The following is a 16,790-nucleotide window of genomic DNA, read 5'->3' on the forward strand; positions in this document are numbered from 1 at the left end:
TGTGTTTGTTTTTTTTTGCAGACAACCAAAGTCTCCCAGAAGGCAGAATGTGCCCAAGGTCTGCTTCACATCCAAATGTTGTTATTTATGCAGACAAGCTGTCAGTAATTACTTGGATATGTTAGATCCAGTAGTTTAGTTTCAAATTTCAGATTTTCAAATACCATTGTACAAAAACAATGTATACTTCATGTACACTAATAAGAGGAAATGCTTCTTACTGGTGGATGTGGAGATGGAGGAGCAGAAGGTTGGGGCTCAGGAGAAGCAGGAGGAGGAGAGTGTTGAACCCTGGGCATAGATAGACTTACTCCTGTGCTGTAGCAGGGCACCTGTGCATCCTAGTCTGGCACCCCCCAGCCCTGGCACACCTGACATCGCACAGTAATCTCTGGGGGAGAAATAGAGGAGCAGGAAGGTACATTGCAGTTCTTGGATATGCAACCCACAAAGTAGAATAAAGTGCCAACCATGCTGCCCCCTCAGTCTTGTACCCTTGGCAGCAGCACTGATTGCACGCTCCTCATTAGGGTCCTGTCTTGCTCTGCCTCCATGTCTCTTCCTTCCATCTTATCTATGATTTTACTGATCCGTCTTAGGGTTTTCTTTATCATTAGTGGCAGGGTGGTAGGTTACCATTAGTAGCAGGGTGGTGGGTTATTGTTAGTGGCAGGGTGGTAGGTTACCATTAGTAGCAGGGTGGTGGGTTACGGTTAGTGGCAGGGTGGTGGGTTACCATTAGTAGCAGGGTGGTGGGTTACTGTTAGTGGCAAGGTGGTGGGTTACCATTAGTGGCACAGTGATGGGTTATTGTTAGTGGCAGGGTGGTGGGTTACCATTAGTAGCAAGTTGGTGGGTTACCGTTAGTGGCAGGGTGGTGGGTTACCATTAGTGGCAGGGTGATGGGTTACCATTAGTGGCAGGATGATGGGTTCTCTTTATCATTAGTGGTAGGGTGGTGGGTTACTGTTAGTGGCAGGGTGGTAGATTAGCATTAGTAGCAGGGTGGTGGGTTATTGTTAATGGCAGGGTGGTAGGTTACCATTAGTAGCAGGGTGGTGGGTTACGGTTAGTGGCAGGGTGGTTGGTTACCATTAGTGGCAGGGTGGTGGGTTACCATTAGTGGCAGGGTGATGGGTTACCATTAGTGGCAGGGTGATGGGCTACCATTAGTAGCAGGGTGGTGGGTTACCGTTAGTGGCAGGGTGGTAGGTTACTGTTAGTGGCAGGGTGGTTGGTTGCCATTAGTGGCATGGTGGTTTGTTACCCTTAGTGGCAGGGTGATGGGTTACCATTAGTAGCAGGGTGGTGGGTTACCGTTAGTGGCAGGGTGGTAGGTTACTGTTAGTGGCAGGGTGGTGGGTTACCATTAGTGGCAGGTTACCATTAGTTGCAGGATGGTGGGTTACCGTTAGTAGCAGGGTGGTGGGTTTCTGTTAGTGGCAGGATGGTGGGTTACTGTTAGTGGCAGGATGGTGGGTTACCATTAGTAGCAGGGTGGTGGGTTACTGTTAGTGGCAGGGTGGTGGGTTACTGTTAGTGGCAGGATGGTGGGTTACTGTTAGTGGAAGGATGGTGGGTTACTGTTAGTGGCAGGATGGTGGGTTACCATTAGTGGAAGGATGGTGGGTTACTGTTAGTGGCAGTAACAGCGCTGACTGCACACTAGCTGTAGGAGAGTAATTGCTGCCACCACCAGGCTCATCAACACCAGGAACCCCTTACTTGTGCCTGTTGCGTATTGCCTGGTACAGCATCTTTTTTTCTAGTAACTGTGGCTGGTTCCTCCTGACTGCTTTGGTTTAGGACTGCAGGGGATCAGGCAGACAGTGGACTCGGGCGCTGGGTTTAACATAACTCGACTGAGGCCAGGATTAGAGAGTTAGCTCTTATCTGTAGGTTACAGGATTACAGCAGGTAATAAGTGTCATGCAGAATATTGTAGGAAGAATAGTGTGTATTGCTCATAAACCAATGCATTATTTAAGATTTGATGTAAACACAATTTATAGTAATTTGGAATCGCCAGAGCTGTATGTTTCATAATTTGAACATTGTCCTTATTACCCCTAACATGGATGTACAGAGACTCCCCTGATGTGCATTCAAATGAAGCAATGCAGTGACCTCCCACTACCTGGTCTCAGACCAGCTACTAATTATGTGATTTTCTATCTCAGTGTTACGCACAGGCAACGACGTATCTATAATAGGTGCAGGGTGTCAGGCCATAGGCAAACGCAGGGGATGGGGGGGGGGATCAGGTTTCCTGGAAACCCCGCTTCCCACCCACACCATGACCACTATAACTGTATATAATTAAATTTTACTATGAAATAATTAACACAATCATTAATGTTTAATGATTTGCACCAACTAAGAGATCTGGAAAATGTGCAGTTAGGGGTGCACTACTATAGACCATCTATAGGGATAATTATTAACACTCTATAACATACACTATCCAGTGCACAAGGAAACAAATGTATATATATGTCCAGGGCAGTGCTAGGAGTTTCTGCCGCTCCCCATACTCCCAGAGTTGCTCCAATCCTCTGGAATGATGCCCACATTTGAAATAAAAAACATTCAGCTCAGGCGGGATTGCCCTACTACCACATCTAATGGGTTAACTATGTTTGCTGGCCCTGTATATGTCAAAATTATGACATACACTGCACTTTGTATGACACATATTATAGCTGTTTAAGTGCTAATGATGTCATCTTCATAGACTGGCCAAACTCGCTCTGAAATCAAGCATTTGGAAATCCCCCTCTATAAATCCTGCATTTGACACTGCGGGCGAACATGGGCCCTGGGTCCAGGGGGGCTCACACCACACACCTTGCACCCATAAATAGTTATACTCACCTCTTCACAGTCTCCAGAGTGCATGTTCAGCAGTGCCAGGCCAGTGCTGCAGAACAGTAAAAATCACAGGGAAAATGGTGGCAGCTTGTGCATGTGCAGTAGAGATGTTCCCAGGAATAAGGCACAGGCACCATTTTCCTGAAGATCCATGCATGCACTGAAGATTCTGCTAGACACGGGTGAGAGCCCGGACTGAGTCTGCGCACGGGCCCTCTCCACTCCTAAAATGCCCCTCTACACAGGCTTTGGTATACTACCTTAGAAATTAATTCAGTTTCTTTGTGTTACATTAATATACAATAGGTGTGTTGGGCTAATAAGAGAAATTCTAATTTCTGTGTAAGGGAAACTGGATTCAGCCACAAACTCCAATTTAAATATTCTATATCACACTTCAGTCCTTCGTAGACACATGTGTTGTGCTTTCCAGTGGACTATATTCAAATTGTATCTTTATAAATATGCCTATTAATATTCTAATAAACTGCCAATTCTCAAACAACATTGGGAGAAGCCAGGAGTTACAGCCATGCCATGTATAATTAGGAAGGAAAGAAATGTTACATAATATATATTGTTACACTGAATACCACACTAAATACTTTGCTTCTTATTTACAGGACCCTGAAGAAGTAGGGATCATGAACAGAAAGAGGGCCATCATAATACAAGTCATCATCATATGTGGCCTAATTGTTTTACTTTTCATTTAAAACAATGTGTTCATCTCTCATCTCTACTGTAACAGCTTCTTCACTGTGCTCAGGGCTGCCACTTTAATATCTACCCAAACAGCCTCCTCACTGTGCTCAGGGCTGCCACTTTAACATCTACCCAAACAGCCTCCTCACTGTGCTCAGGGCTGCCGCTTTAACATCTAACCAAACAGCCCCCTCACTGTGCTCAGGGCTGCCGCTTTAACATCTACCCAAACAGCCTCCTCACTGTGCTCAGGGCTGCCATAGTAAGAAAAGTGCAGTGTGAAAGAGATAGTTAGGAGCAGCTACTGCTGCATATAACTATCTCTTTCACACTGCACTTTTCTTACTATGGCGGTGCCCTGGGTCGGCTTAGCTGGGCTAGTTTGGGGGTGTCCTGTGTCTGGATTTGAATCGTAGTATGTTAGGGAACTACCCTACAGAGGTTACCTGGATATGGTGGGTAGGCGCATTACCTTGGCCAAGATTATGCTAAAAACCTCTATTGATTGTAAAATTTTGTTTCATTTATATATTATTAATAATTTGGAGTTGTGCACCTGAGATTTGTTTGTTTTTGTGCCTGCAATTAGTCTAATCAGGTAGCACCTCCCATTACATATATATATATATATATATATATATTCAGGGTGTGCAGTCCATCTTTCCCATATAATCCATTTAATGTGCTTTATTGCACATCTGAGGGAAAGGAGATGCCCTCAGTCTGGATTAGCACCCCTACCTTATTGGTTTAAAAGCATGGAGTCTTGTAATGAATATGCACAAAAGTATTAGGCACAATTCTAGGTAAGTCCTACAAGTTTTATCTACTGTAGTGCAACTTTGGTTAATTTTTGGGGCGTGGGTCCCCCTGGATTGCCTTTGTTGATCTGTTTCAGGGCACTGCATTATAACACATTTTTCTTTTATAACACATTTTAACCCTTCACTGTTGTTTATTATATATGTACCTCACTTTTTATTTTCATTCTTTATATGCAGCAGCAGCTGCTCCTAACTATCTCTTTACACTGCACTTTACTTACTATGGTGGTGCCCTGGGGTGGCTTAGCTGGGCTAGTTTGGGGGTGTCCTGTGCTCTGGATTTGAATCGTAGTATGTTAGGAACCTACCATACAGAGGTTACCTGGATATGGTGGGTAGGCCCATAACCTTGGCCAAGATTATGCTAAAAACCTCTATTGATTGCAAAATTTTATTGCATTTATATATTATAAATAATTTGGAGTTGTGCACCTGACATTTGTTTGTTTTTGTGCCTGCAATTAGTCTCATCAGGTAGCACCTCCCATTTTATATATATATATATATATATATATATATATTTATATATACATATATTATATATATATATATATATATATATATATATATATATTCAGGGTGTGCAGTACAGAAATCTTTCCCATATATCCCTGGTGGTCACAGGAGGATGAGGAGCAGTATCTTATATTGGTGCTGTGCCTATTCCCAAACATTCTGAATTACATTTATTGGTGGTAAAGAAGGATTATCTGTTTATTGTTTTCTCATCAAAAGGACAGATTAATACGGGTGAATAATACCAATATATTTTTACTCACTCTGGACTCTAAAGGGGTTTCTTTCATGTCACCGATACCAACCAAGATGGTTGATATCTCCTGAAAGAAACGCTCAGACGTGGCTTCTGCCTTTATAGAGCTGTATCTGTGCGTTCATTGGCTTAGAGAGGTGAGCGCCCGCCTCTCTCAGCCAATGAACGGCTCCTCCATTGAAGTCAATGGAGAGCCACAGGTTACTAAAGTTCATTCTGCGGTTCCCACCCAGTGAAAAAAACGTCCGTTTGTGATCGATCCTACCTGAGTTCAAAAACGGGACAAATCGGGACCAAATCGAATCTTAGTAAATTTACCCCCTAGTCTGGGATCTTTGTCCTCCACATTGTCACGACCAGGGTTTCTCGGCATGGTGGTCGGTGGGTGATACCTGTGAGGATGCTGTGGCGGGGGGCGTCTGGCGGTGGTGCTGGTGCCTGGCGGGGAGCATTGGCTGTGCGTGGTCCTGTTTGGGTATATTGTCACTCTGTGCTGGTTAGGCCTGGTGGTGCTTCCGTTCCGCTCCAGCATGGGCGCCGCCATCTTGCTTTCAGCCATGTGACCTAGTCGGCCAATCCTAGTGTGTCACATGCTCACTCTCTGACCAGTCACGGCCGAGCATTGGGTACTTAAGGGAGTTCAGAGCTTCCTTTGGTTGCCAGTGCAATGTGTTTCTCAGCGCAAGCTGAGAGAGAGTTCCTGAGCTAGTCCGCCTGTTGGATTTCTGCCTAAGCCTGCTTCACCTGAACCTGCTCCTAACCCTGCTGGATTCCCCTGCCTTATCTTATTGCCTCTCCCATTGCCTGAGTACCTGTGTCAGTCTTTTACCCTGCACCTTGCCTTCACTTGCATTTTCCCTGGACATTATTTCTCAGCCTGCAATTCACTTCAGCCTGCAATTCACTTCAGTCTGCCATTCACCTCAGCCTGTAACTCACTTCAGCCTGCAATTCTTTTCAGCCTCACAAACCCTAGAATACTGGACTACCTTCTGTTATCACTACCTGGACTTTTTCCCATTGCTTCACTACAGTTTCTCAAGTGCACTTTAGTGCTATACCCGGACTTTTTGTTTTGCCACATTCATGTCTGTTAAGCCACTCATTAAAACTCCACGTTTATTTTTAAATCTGCTTCAGTGTCTGCTCCTTTTACCACCCCGGGCCCACAACAAAACCAGAACCTCACACGCATCATCCAGCAAAGGCAGGGACATTCATGAACAAGTACCCCGTTCGTCCAGCCTCGTTCAAATATCAGGAAACTGCTCGCAAGGACTTACCTGTACCCAGTCCGGGTCCACTTCCCACTTCGGAAGTGACACCCTGGATTCTCATGAACCTTAGTTACGCACACATGAATGCTTTCATTGTGTGTAGATGACAGGCACACTTTAATAATCTATAAATTATTAATACAGTACCGATGTGTCCTCATACACTTTGGCTTCAGTCGTTCCAAACAGCCCTTCTCGGGGTGTCAGGTTCAGTGCAGAGTTATATGCTGACAAGCAATTTTAATATATATAAGGGGTATTTTACTAAAGTGCTGCTTTTTAGAAGTGGAGTTGTTGCCCATATCAACCAATCAGATTTTACTTATCATTTATCTAGCACCTTATAGAAGATAATAGCTATAATCTGACTCCAATTCTAAAAACCCTTGCTTTAGTAAATACACCCCTAAGAATCAGACATGGAACACCCATTCCATGGCCCCATAATTATATTTGGGAGAGTGCCCAACCAGGTATTTAATGCCCATCAGCTAGACTCGTACATGACCACAGTTACCTGGTCTGCTCTTTACTGGTCGAACACATGTGTAGGGAAACTCTAATCTGTTGGTCATATGCATCATTAGGTCTTTGTCCAATTATCCCTATGGGGCCATCCTAAGTAGGGCTACACTGTTCATGTGTCAGACCAATGCATTTCCAAAAGAGGCTCTTGTTTTGCTGGTGTCATTGGTACTTTACATCGATGGCATGAAGTCATCTACGTAAATCCATGAATTGTTTGACATCACAACTATGGGCACCACAACTATGGTCATGTGAATGAAGTGGGCCAGTTAGGAAAGAAGGTAGGGCTAAGCGACACCCCAGCAAAATATTTCCGCATCTCTGTCATCTATGGTTGTCAGACCTCCCAATCGATTGCAAAACTGCGGATCACTAGTGGCAAATCACTGATAGTCAATGACCGTACCTAGCTGAGAGCAGAGTGGAAGCTTGCAGTGATGGTAACTCCATCATGGTAGGAAATGCTGATATTTATGGTTGTTTTAATAAGAAAGTAAAGGCCCGATTCAGACCTGGTCGCTAGGCTGGGTTCGCACCCTGCTGGACGATATTCGCATGCTGCGCATGCGTATGCCAGTCACTTCGATCGGGAAGCAATCGCTCGAAGTACACGGACTGCCCGCTTCTTTGAGTGACAGAATGTGCCATTTGTGGGTGGTGACAGGGGAAGGTCCAGGAAAATGGGGAAGTGGATGTGCGAACGCAGGCGTGTATGAGCATCAAAACGGCATCTTCCGGGCATGCATAATTACAAGGCAGCGTTATTGTACATGTCACCAGGCTACATTAAACACTGAAGCACTCGCAGTGCTTGCAGCAGGGTAGGGTCTACCTTTAGCACTGTGTATGCCTCCGATGGTTCTCGATGTTACCGATTGTTATATACACTTCCTAGGGATGACGTGTACTGCAAAGGGAAAGGGGGAGTCATTAGACCGACCTGCGTTCCCTCTGCCGCACAGACATAGTGGGCGTCATCATGTGTTGCCGTATGATCGCTTCCTATGCATATATTAGCAACAGAGCGGCTGCGTGCGAACGCATCTACCGAGCGGGTCTGAATCGCATCCTAAGTGCTAAAGGGTGCCATAATGGCAGTACTGACATCATAGAGTATCTTCTTTCTCTCCCTATAAATAATTAAATATATGTTTATCTCTGACTCAGGTGAGTACCACCAACCCTAAAAGTAAACAATTTCCCTATTGCCTGCTAATTGAATCTAGTTGGTTCTTTACATATTAACAGCATTATTGTCTACAGTAATTGATTTACCATCCTTATGTAGATTAGGCATGATTGTCTTTTTCTAGTGAGTATCTCACCTGCAGCGTCATATTCACTGTGAGGCTTCAGACGGATTGGTCCCAGCACAGCATTTGATTTCCTGACAGTGGAGCCCAGGTCTCGGCGCTGACGAGTGACACATCCCTGATTACAGCGAGATCTACCGTCATTGATGTCACACACCACCACCTGACACTGAATGTATACAGAGGGGTGCGCATCCAGGAACTTGAAGGCGTTGAAACTGAATCGGGCATAACCACTGCCTGAGCCGAGGTTTTGATAGGTGTCATCCTTTATGCATCTGTAAGGAAGTACACGATTTAATGGGCTGTACATGCACAAACATACAAATATAATACATACATTTATAAGTCATGTTACAGTAGGCCAAAGGCAAAATCATAGAAAACCCTTTCATGAAAGAGGGAAAGGAATTGTTTTTTTTTTCATTTTTGTGGTAACAGATACAGAGAATTGCATCATATAAGATTTCTCTGACCTTAAGGGGGTCATCCACTACACGATTTTAGCAGGCGATTGAACGATAACAATGTCGTTGTCGTTCAATCGTTTAAAAATCGTTTATAAATCGTGCAGTGTTTGGTTGTTAACGATCAACGATGCGCGCTCCCGCTGGTCGTTTGATCGTCTCGTCAGACGACTGAACATGCAGGTCAATTTCACTAGATCTAATAAAGATAGTTTGCAAATCGTTCAGATTGAAAGATAAAATTTCAATGGAAAAAAATCAAGGGAAAATCGTTTAGAGATTGGACAGGGAGTAGATCGTCTAGTGGATGTGCCCCTTTAGCTCTTTACTATATTGGAGCATGTGCTGCAATAGCGATTCTCTGGAGAAAGCTGCAGGTTTCCCTGGCTGATTGCAGTTTAATAAATAGACTATTAAATATTTTACACCTGGAAGTGTCCCTAGAATTTAGGGACAGTTGGCAACTATACTAATTTTCAGGATAAATATTCAGCCTATCAATTTGCTAGGGGTTGAGTATAAAAGACCGGCAGCCTGAATGCCGACTGCTAAAAGACTGATAGCGGCATCCCGATGCTCAGAATCCTGACAGGAGCTCTGTAAGTATTCTAACCCCTCCCCCCTTTACCCCCTAACACTCCCTTCCTGCATTCTAACCCCCCCCCTGCACACCCTAACCCTGCCCGTTAGTGCCTAAACCTAACTGATGTCTGTATTCTGGCCGTGGGTCTCTTAGGCATGGCACAATTACTGAGCAAGAGGAATGGCTCAACCCTCAGTGAGGTAACTGGTTAGTGAATTCATAGGATACAGTATTGTTTGAACCCACAAAACAGGTGTGGTCAGTAAGTGGCCTTCCAGCTGCTGTTGAACTACACATTTCAGCATGCCCTGAAACAGTTTAATCAGGGGCAAATAGCAAAACTGTGGCAAGGCATGCTGGGATGTGTAGTTCTACAGCAGTGATTCCCAACCACGGTCCTCAAGGCACACTAACAGTCCTGGTTTTAGTGATATCCATGCTAAAGCACAGGTGGTTACATCAAAATAACTGAGATAATAATTGAGTCACCTGTGCCCAAGTATGGCTATCCTTAAAACCTGGACTGTTAGTGTGCCTTGAGGACCGTGGTTGGGAACCCCTGTTCTACAGCAACTGGGGGGCCGCTTATTGCTACCTTTACTCTAGTGCAGTGATTCCCAACCTCGGTCCTCAAGGCACACTAACAGTCCTGGTTTTAGTGATATCCATGCTTGAGCACAGATGCTTAAATCGAAATAACTGAGGTACTAATTAAGTCACCTGTGCTAATGTATGGCTATCCTTAAGACCTGGACGGTTAGTGTGCCTTGAGGCCCGTGGTTGGGAACCCCTGCTCTAGTTCCTAACCCTAACCCTCCCCTAATCCCCGATACTTACCATCGGGATGTAGGTGATCGGGATACTGGAGCTGGGATGCCGACGCTGCCGGGATTCCGGCGCCGGTATTTAAACCATCGGCATCCTGCACGGCAGGGATGCTGACTACATCCCGCTCTTAAAAATGTATTTGATGTTGTTTTCCACCCTTTGATTATTGACGCGAGCACTGGTGTTAGTCCAAGTGAGACGAGCAACGGAGATTTGTAGGTGTTGAAAGAATATTGGTAGATTAGAGAAGACAGGTATGGATTATAAAATATTACTCTGAAATCACAGTAGAATAGATGGAGTCCCAGGACGCGGCTCTCCTCAGTCACTGATAGGATGAGAGCACTCTGCGTGCTGACATCATCACTGTGCGGTGCGCCCCCAGCCTCTCAGTGACTGGGAGCAACCACATCACAGGACTCCAGCTCCTCTACTGCAGATGGGACTGGCAGAGGACCAGACTGTGCACCCACCAATGAGAGAAACCTCTTCTGACCATCACTGTGTGAATAAGGTAAGTATAAGGTAAGGGCAGGGGTGGAGTCATACTTGCCGACATTCAGCTCCTTCCTTCCGAGGGAGCTTAATGTCTGTATACAGCATGGGGCGTGGCCGGGTGATGATGCTGTATTGGGGGCCAGGGCATGACAGCATGATCACGTCATTGTGGACCTTCCCCCTCTTTACAATGCCAAGCTTAATGGCATTGCAAAGCAGGGAGGGGGGCCCACAATGATGCGATTCTGGGCAAATCGTGTTACCAGCCAGCCCCACCGCCAAGGAGGGCTTCGGGGTGATGCGAGGGGCTTGCAGGGAGGTGATGGCGGCCGGGAGATTTGCCTACAATCCAATATTTGGAAGATTCTCGGCCATCCCGGGAGAGTAGGCATGTATGGGTGGAGTATAGCAGCAGGGGGAGAAGGCTATCCGGGAGGACAGGAGGGGGTAGACGGATAGCATGAAGGACAACAGGGGATAAGCATAGCAGAAAGGACAGGAGGGGAGGAGGATGGCAGGGAGGTCAGGAGGGGATAAGGATTGCAGGGAGGACAGGGGAAAGATGGATAACAGGGAGGATAGGAGGGGGGAGAAAAGATAGCAGGGAGGCTTATTGCCCACCTCTGCAACAAAATGTCCTCCACTGAAAGTAGACATCAGGTATGCTTTACATTGACCCTGGCAGAACTACAAACAATATCCTCAGTCTTCCTGTTCATCCATGGTGCCATTGACTTGGCTTTAACCTAACAACATTCACAATTTGCTTGTACTGCGTTGAGTTTCCTCCGCTTACCCATGTCTGATAAGATCATAAGTAGGAGAATGAAAATTTGCTGCTGAGGATATGAAGCAGGTATCCACAAACACCGTCAGGTCAGGGTCCTGAGACTTTACTGTGGCCTGGAGGAACGCTGTCTCATTGAGCTCAATGAAGTACGGAGTGTCCAGCTCTGTAGAGATTAAACCCTTTAATGGGCTGTAGTTGTCATAGAAGGCCAGGCTGACATCATATTTCCCGGATTTCTTTTGATCCTGGATGATATCATCCTCGGTCATATACATAACCTCCACTGTGGAGTTACTGTCCAGCTCACAGGTCACAATGAACTGCAGCTCTTTACGCTTGGTGATCACTCCTCCAGTTTGTTTGGCGAAGATGGTGTTTGTGTAGTAAATTGTGTGGTCCTCCACCTGCAGGAAAAGAAGGAAAGTGAATGCAAAGGGACAATTCCAATACCTTCATGTATATTCTTACTTATCTTATAATGTAAATAAGTATGATATTTTTGGATAGTTTATAAATGTGAGTTGGATTTAGAAATTATCCTTATGTATTAGTGACAGCAAGTGTTATTTGAATCACCAGGTATCGCAAGTAATGAGAGGGGATGCTTCTTATTGCATATTTAGGAAGGGCAAATATGTTACCTGTGACACTGGCTAAACTGATATGCTATCGACATCTCAGGATGGAGATGAAAGTAAATGTGGTAGAGAGAAAAAATAATTAGAGATGTGCGCCAACCCGCTTGTTTTGGTTTTGTTTTGGATCTGGATCTCCCCTGGTTTTGGATCTGGATTGGTTTTGCCAAAACCTCACCTCCATGTTTTGTTTTCGTGTTTTGGTTTTGGATCTGGATTTTTTCTTAAAAATCAGCTAAAATCACATAAAATGGGCATTTTTTTGTTAATACAGTATTAATAACCTCAATAACATATATTTCCACTCATTTCCAGTAAATTTTGACCACCTCACAGCTCACAATATTGATTTTTTCATCTAGTTAAAGAGCCATAAGGTTGCATCCAGCTTGCTGGCTCATAACTGATTGATATAATTATTAATAGGGTTGAGGACTGTGCAAAGATGATGGTTGAGATACCCTTGAGGATTGAAGAATTGATAGTTGATAGTTGGTGCAGCCCCTGGCTGTAAAATTGATAATAAACTAATTAAAAAACTATTAATTGGGTGCAGCCCCTGGTTGAATAATTAATAATAAAAATAAATTCAATGGTGCAGCCCCTGGCTGTAAAATTGATAATAAATTAATTAAAAAACCATTCATTGGTGCAGTCCTGGGCTGAATAATTAATAATAAAAATAAATTAATTGGTGCAGCCCTTGGCTGTAAAATTGATAATAAATTAATTTAAAAACAAATCATTGGTTCCTAAACCAACCATAACATTAATTTAAAATGCCAGGCAGCAATGCCCCAACCAGCACATAATGGAAAGAAAAAAGGTGCAAGATGGAATAGTCCTTGGTCTCTCCCACCCACCCTTATGTGGTATATGAAACAGGACATTCACAGTTTAACAAGCCAATCATTTCAGTGACAAGGACTGCCATTTGTGGCTGAAATGATTGGTTTGCTTGGACCCCCATAAAACAAGCTGCCAATGTGCATTGGACATAGAAATGAAAATTATCCCATACACAAACTGGCTTTACATTACAAGTTGTCGTCGTCCTTGTCATCCCCATCAGTGTGTACATCCTCTCCCTCACACAATATTAATTAATCCCCGCTGGAAACCACCATAGGTGCCTCTGTAATTATTTGATGTAATTGTTGGTAGAGGTCTTCCTCATGGAATTTGTAATTCATTTTATTGAACATAATCTTTTCCACATTTTGAGGAAGTAACCTCCTACGCTGATCACTGACAAGGTTGCCAGCTGCTCTGAAAACTCTTTCAGAGTACACACTGGAGGGTGGGCACCTTATGTAATGCAAAGCCAGTTTGTGTATGGGACTCCAAATTGCCTCTTTTTCCTGCCAGTACTGAAAGGGACTGTCTGACATGCCTATTAGGATGTTATGTCTAAACTAGTCCTCCACCATTCTGTGAATGGAGACCGTATCACACTTAGTCACGGTAGAAGACATGCCACTAGTAGGCAGTTCTCTCAGGCCCAACCAGATGTAATTTTTTGGTGAACGATCTGCATGACCAGCAGGCATTCTGTAAGGAAAATTTAGTTTTTTCCTGGCAGCTGCAGAAATTGAAGGAGGAGATGATGGCGTTTCACATGCGGTTGCAGCTGACAATTTTTTTACCAACAGCTCTATGCACAGTTTTAGATTTTGGTCTGTTGGAAAAAAAACTCACAAGGTAGGACTTAAACCTAGGATCCAGAATGGTCGCCAAAATATATTATTTAGATTTCAATAGATTGATGACTCTTGGATCCTGGTGAAGTGAATCAAGGGCTTGAGCCACCAGTCTGACATACGTTGCGTAATCGCTCTGTTTCACCTCCTCTTTCAGTTTCTCCAGCTGTTTTTGCAAAAGTATGATGAGGGGAATGACCTGACTCAAGCTGACAGTGTCTGAACTAACTTCACGTGTGGCAAGTTCAAAGGGTTTGAGAACCTTGCACAACACGGAAATTATTCTCCAATGTGCTTGAGTAAGGTGCATTCCCCCTCCACGGCTTATGTTATAGGCCGTTGTATAGCCCTGGATGGCCTTTTGTTGTTTCTTCATCCGCTGAAGCATATAGAGGGTAGAATTCCACCAAGTTACTACCTCTTGCTTCAGCTGATGGCAGGGCAAATTTAACAGTACCTGCTGGTCATGCAATCTTGAACAAGCGGCCGCCGAATGTCTAAAATGTCTGGATATTTTGCAAGCCACCGAGAGCATCTCCTGCATGACCGTGTCAGTTTTTAAAAAATGTTGCACCACCAAGTTAATTGTGTGAGCAAAACTTGGGATGTGTTGGAATTCGCCCACATGTAATGCTCTCACAATATTGGTGGCATTGTCCGAAATCACAAATTCCAAGTGGGGTAAGCCATTTAGCAATGATTTCCCTGAGTTTTTCTAATAGGTTCTCAGTGGTATGCCTCTTAGTGAAACCAGTTATACAAAGAGTAGCCTGCCTCTGTATCAGCTGTCTTTTGGTAGATGTTGCTGCTCCTTTTGCTGGCAATACACCTACCCAGTGGGCTGTCACAGTCATGTAATCCTTAGTTTGCCCTGTCCCACTTGTCCACATATCAGTGGTCAAGTGGACAGTGGGTACAATGGCATTTCTGAGGACATTAATAAGGTTTTTTTTAATGTCCTTGTACAGACTTGGAATTGCTGTTCTAGCACAGTGGAATCTAGAAGGGATCTGGTAGCGAGGACACAGGACCTTAATTAACTGTTGAAAACCCACTGCAGTAATGGTGGATACTGGACGCACATCTAATACCAGCATAGCTGTTAAGGTGTCAGTAATCTGCTGTGCAAATGGGTGATTGCTGTCATACTTGTTTGCCCTTGCAAACGATTGTTTAACAGTTAGTTGTTTTTTGGAGGATACGCTACAAGTAGTCTTCCTCCTTGTCCCCTTCTGGGATGAAGATCCACTTGCAGCAACAGCAGCAGCAACAGGCGTAGTCATCAAGGATCCTTCTGAGGAATCACGGATAGGAGAGGAGTCAATCATGCTTTGAATACCAACATTGGATGCAGCAGGACTACTCCCGATGACGAATGAGGATGTTGATGATGCAAGTGTTGGTGTTGGAGATCGAAGGCACTTGGATCTCACTGAGAGGGAGCAGGTAGGTGACACTGGACTTTTAAGTTTTGAGTTTTGGAACTTGGCGACATACACTTTGATATTTGATGAATGCGCTTCAAGTGATGTAACAAGGAGGAGGTTCCTAGGTGGTTTAGGTCCCTCCCTCTACTCACTCTTGCTTGGCAATGGTCACATATGGCTTGACAACTGTTGTCCGGATCGGGGTGGAAATAATTCCACACGTGAGAAGTGGATTTTTTTGTCCCGGCATGACAACAATGGGCTTTGGTTTTTTCAATCCATGGGCAACAGCTGTTGCCTTACTTACACAAAGGACATCCTCGGCATCAACATCCTCATCACCAACATCTTCATCATCAACATCCTCATCATCCTTAGCACCTTCAACTACCAAAATATCCTCCTCCTCCATGTGCAATTCCACAGAAGCATCCTTCATGACTACATCTGCAAGATGTTGACTGCCCTTCCCCACATTTACAGAGGGCACACAAATGTTGGAACTTCGAGGATCCTCCAGTACACTAGTATTTAGGTCTGGCTCACACATGGCAACACACTTGCACTCTCCTCAGGTTTTTTCCAAAGGTCTATCAGAATCAGAACCAGCAGTCTTCCTAAAGAAAGGCCAAGGCCTTATCTTTTCCTTGCCACTTCGTGTTGTCAATTTTTTGTTTATCTAAAGGCAAATTTCCTTTAATTAAATTTTTCTCAACTTCAGTAAAAGTAGCTTTACCATATCGATGGCGTGACTTAAGCCCTGGGGCATGGGCCTTCATAGAGGACGAGAAAGTTGATGGCCTTGCACTGCTGGCCGCAGCTACAACATGTGGTTCTTGGCCTTGCTCTCCTGTCATGTGATAGCCCTCCTTATTTCTGTGGTCTTGAAGCAGTGTCACAAGCACCAATAGTGTAGCCAAGGTGCGGTTACAAAATTCACACACGTGCAGTCGTGCGCACACAGAAAAAAATTGACAAAAAAAGACAATTTTTTTATTTCTTTTTCAGCTCCAGAACTTGGGCCCAGAGCACAGATTGATGACAACTGGAGTCGGGCAGCACTAGGTTGCGTTGCCGACTTGCTAGATCTAGTGCGGCTAAGCCTAACATGCACAGACAATTATTAGACAAAAAAAGACAATTTACAAAAAAAAAAATTCAGCTCCAGAACTTGAGCCCAGAGCACAGATTGATGACGACTGGGGTCGGGCAGCACTAGGTTGCGTTGCTGACTTGCTGTATCTTGTGCGGTTAAGCCTAACACGTGCACACACACACACAGACAAATATATATTAGACAAAAAACAGACACAATTTTTTTGTATATTTTCAGGGCCAGAACTTGGGCCCGGAGCGCCGATTGATGATGACTGGAGTCGGGCAGCACTAGGTTGCAACGTGCTGTATTTATTGTACGGCTAAGCCTAACATGCACACACAGACAGAAAATAAATTGACAATATATATATATACACTACCATTCAAATGTTTGGGGTCTCCCAGACAATTTTGTGTTTTACATGAAAACTTACTTTTTTATTTATCAAATGAGTTGCAAAATTAATAGAACAT

At 44.3% G+C, this 16,790-nt stretch overlaps 1 protein-coding gene across 1 annotated transcript in view; it reads right to left on the reverse strand.

Annotated features, from left to right (window-relative positions):
* Positions 1-341: 341 nt before the first annotated feature.
* LOC148518847 (CUB and zona pellucida-like domain-containing protein 1) overlaps positions 342-16,790 on the reverse strand; it is an 83,077-nt gene continuing 66,628 nt past the window's right edge. The window contains 3 exon segments of the mRNA XM_088476939.1: positions 342-391; positions 8,303-8,568; positions 11,463-11,860. Coding sequence (XP_088333065.1) covers positions 342-391; positions 8,303-8,568; positions 11,463-11,860 — 714 coding nt within the window.

This window comes from Taudactylus pleione, unplaced genomic scaffold (genome assembly GCF_031769625.1).
Source record: "Taudactylus pleione unplaced genomic scaffold, aTauple2 ptg000198l, whole genome shotgun sequence".
In the NCBI taxonomy this organism is placed as follows: Eukaryota; Metazoa; Chordata; class Amphibia; order Anura; family Myobatrachidae; genus Taudactylus; species Taudactylus pleione.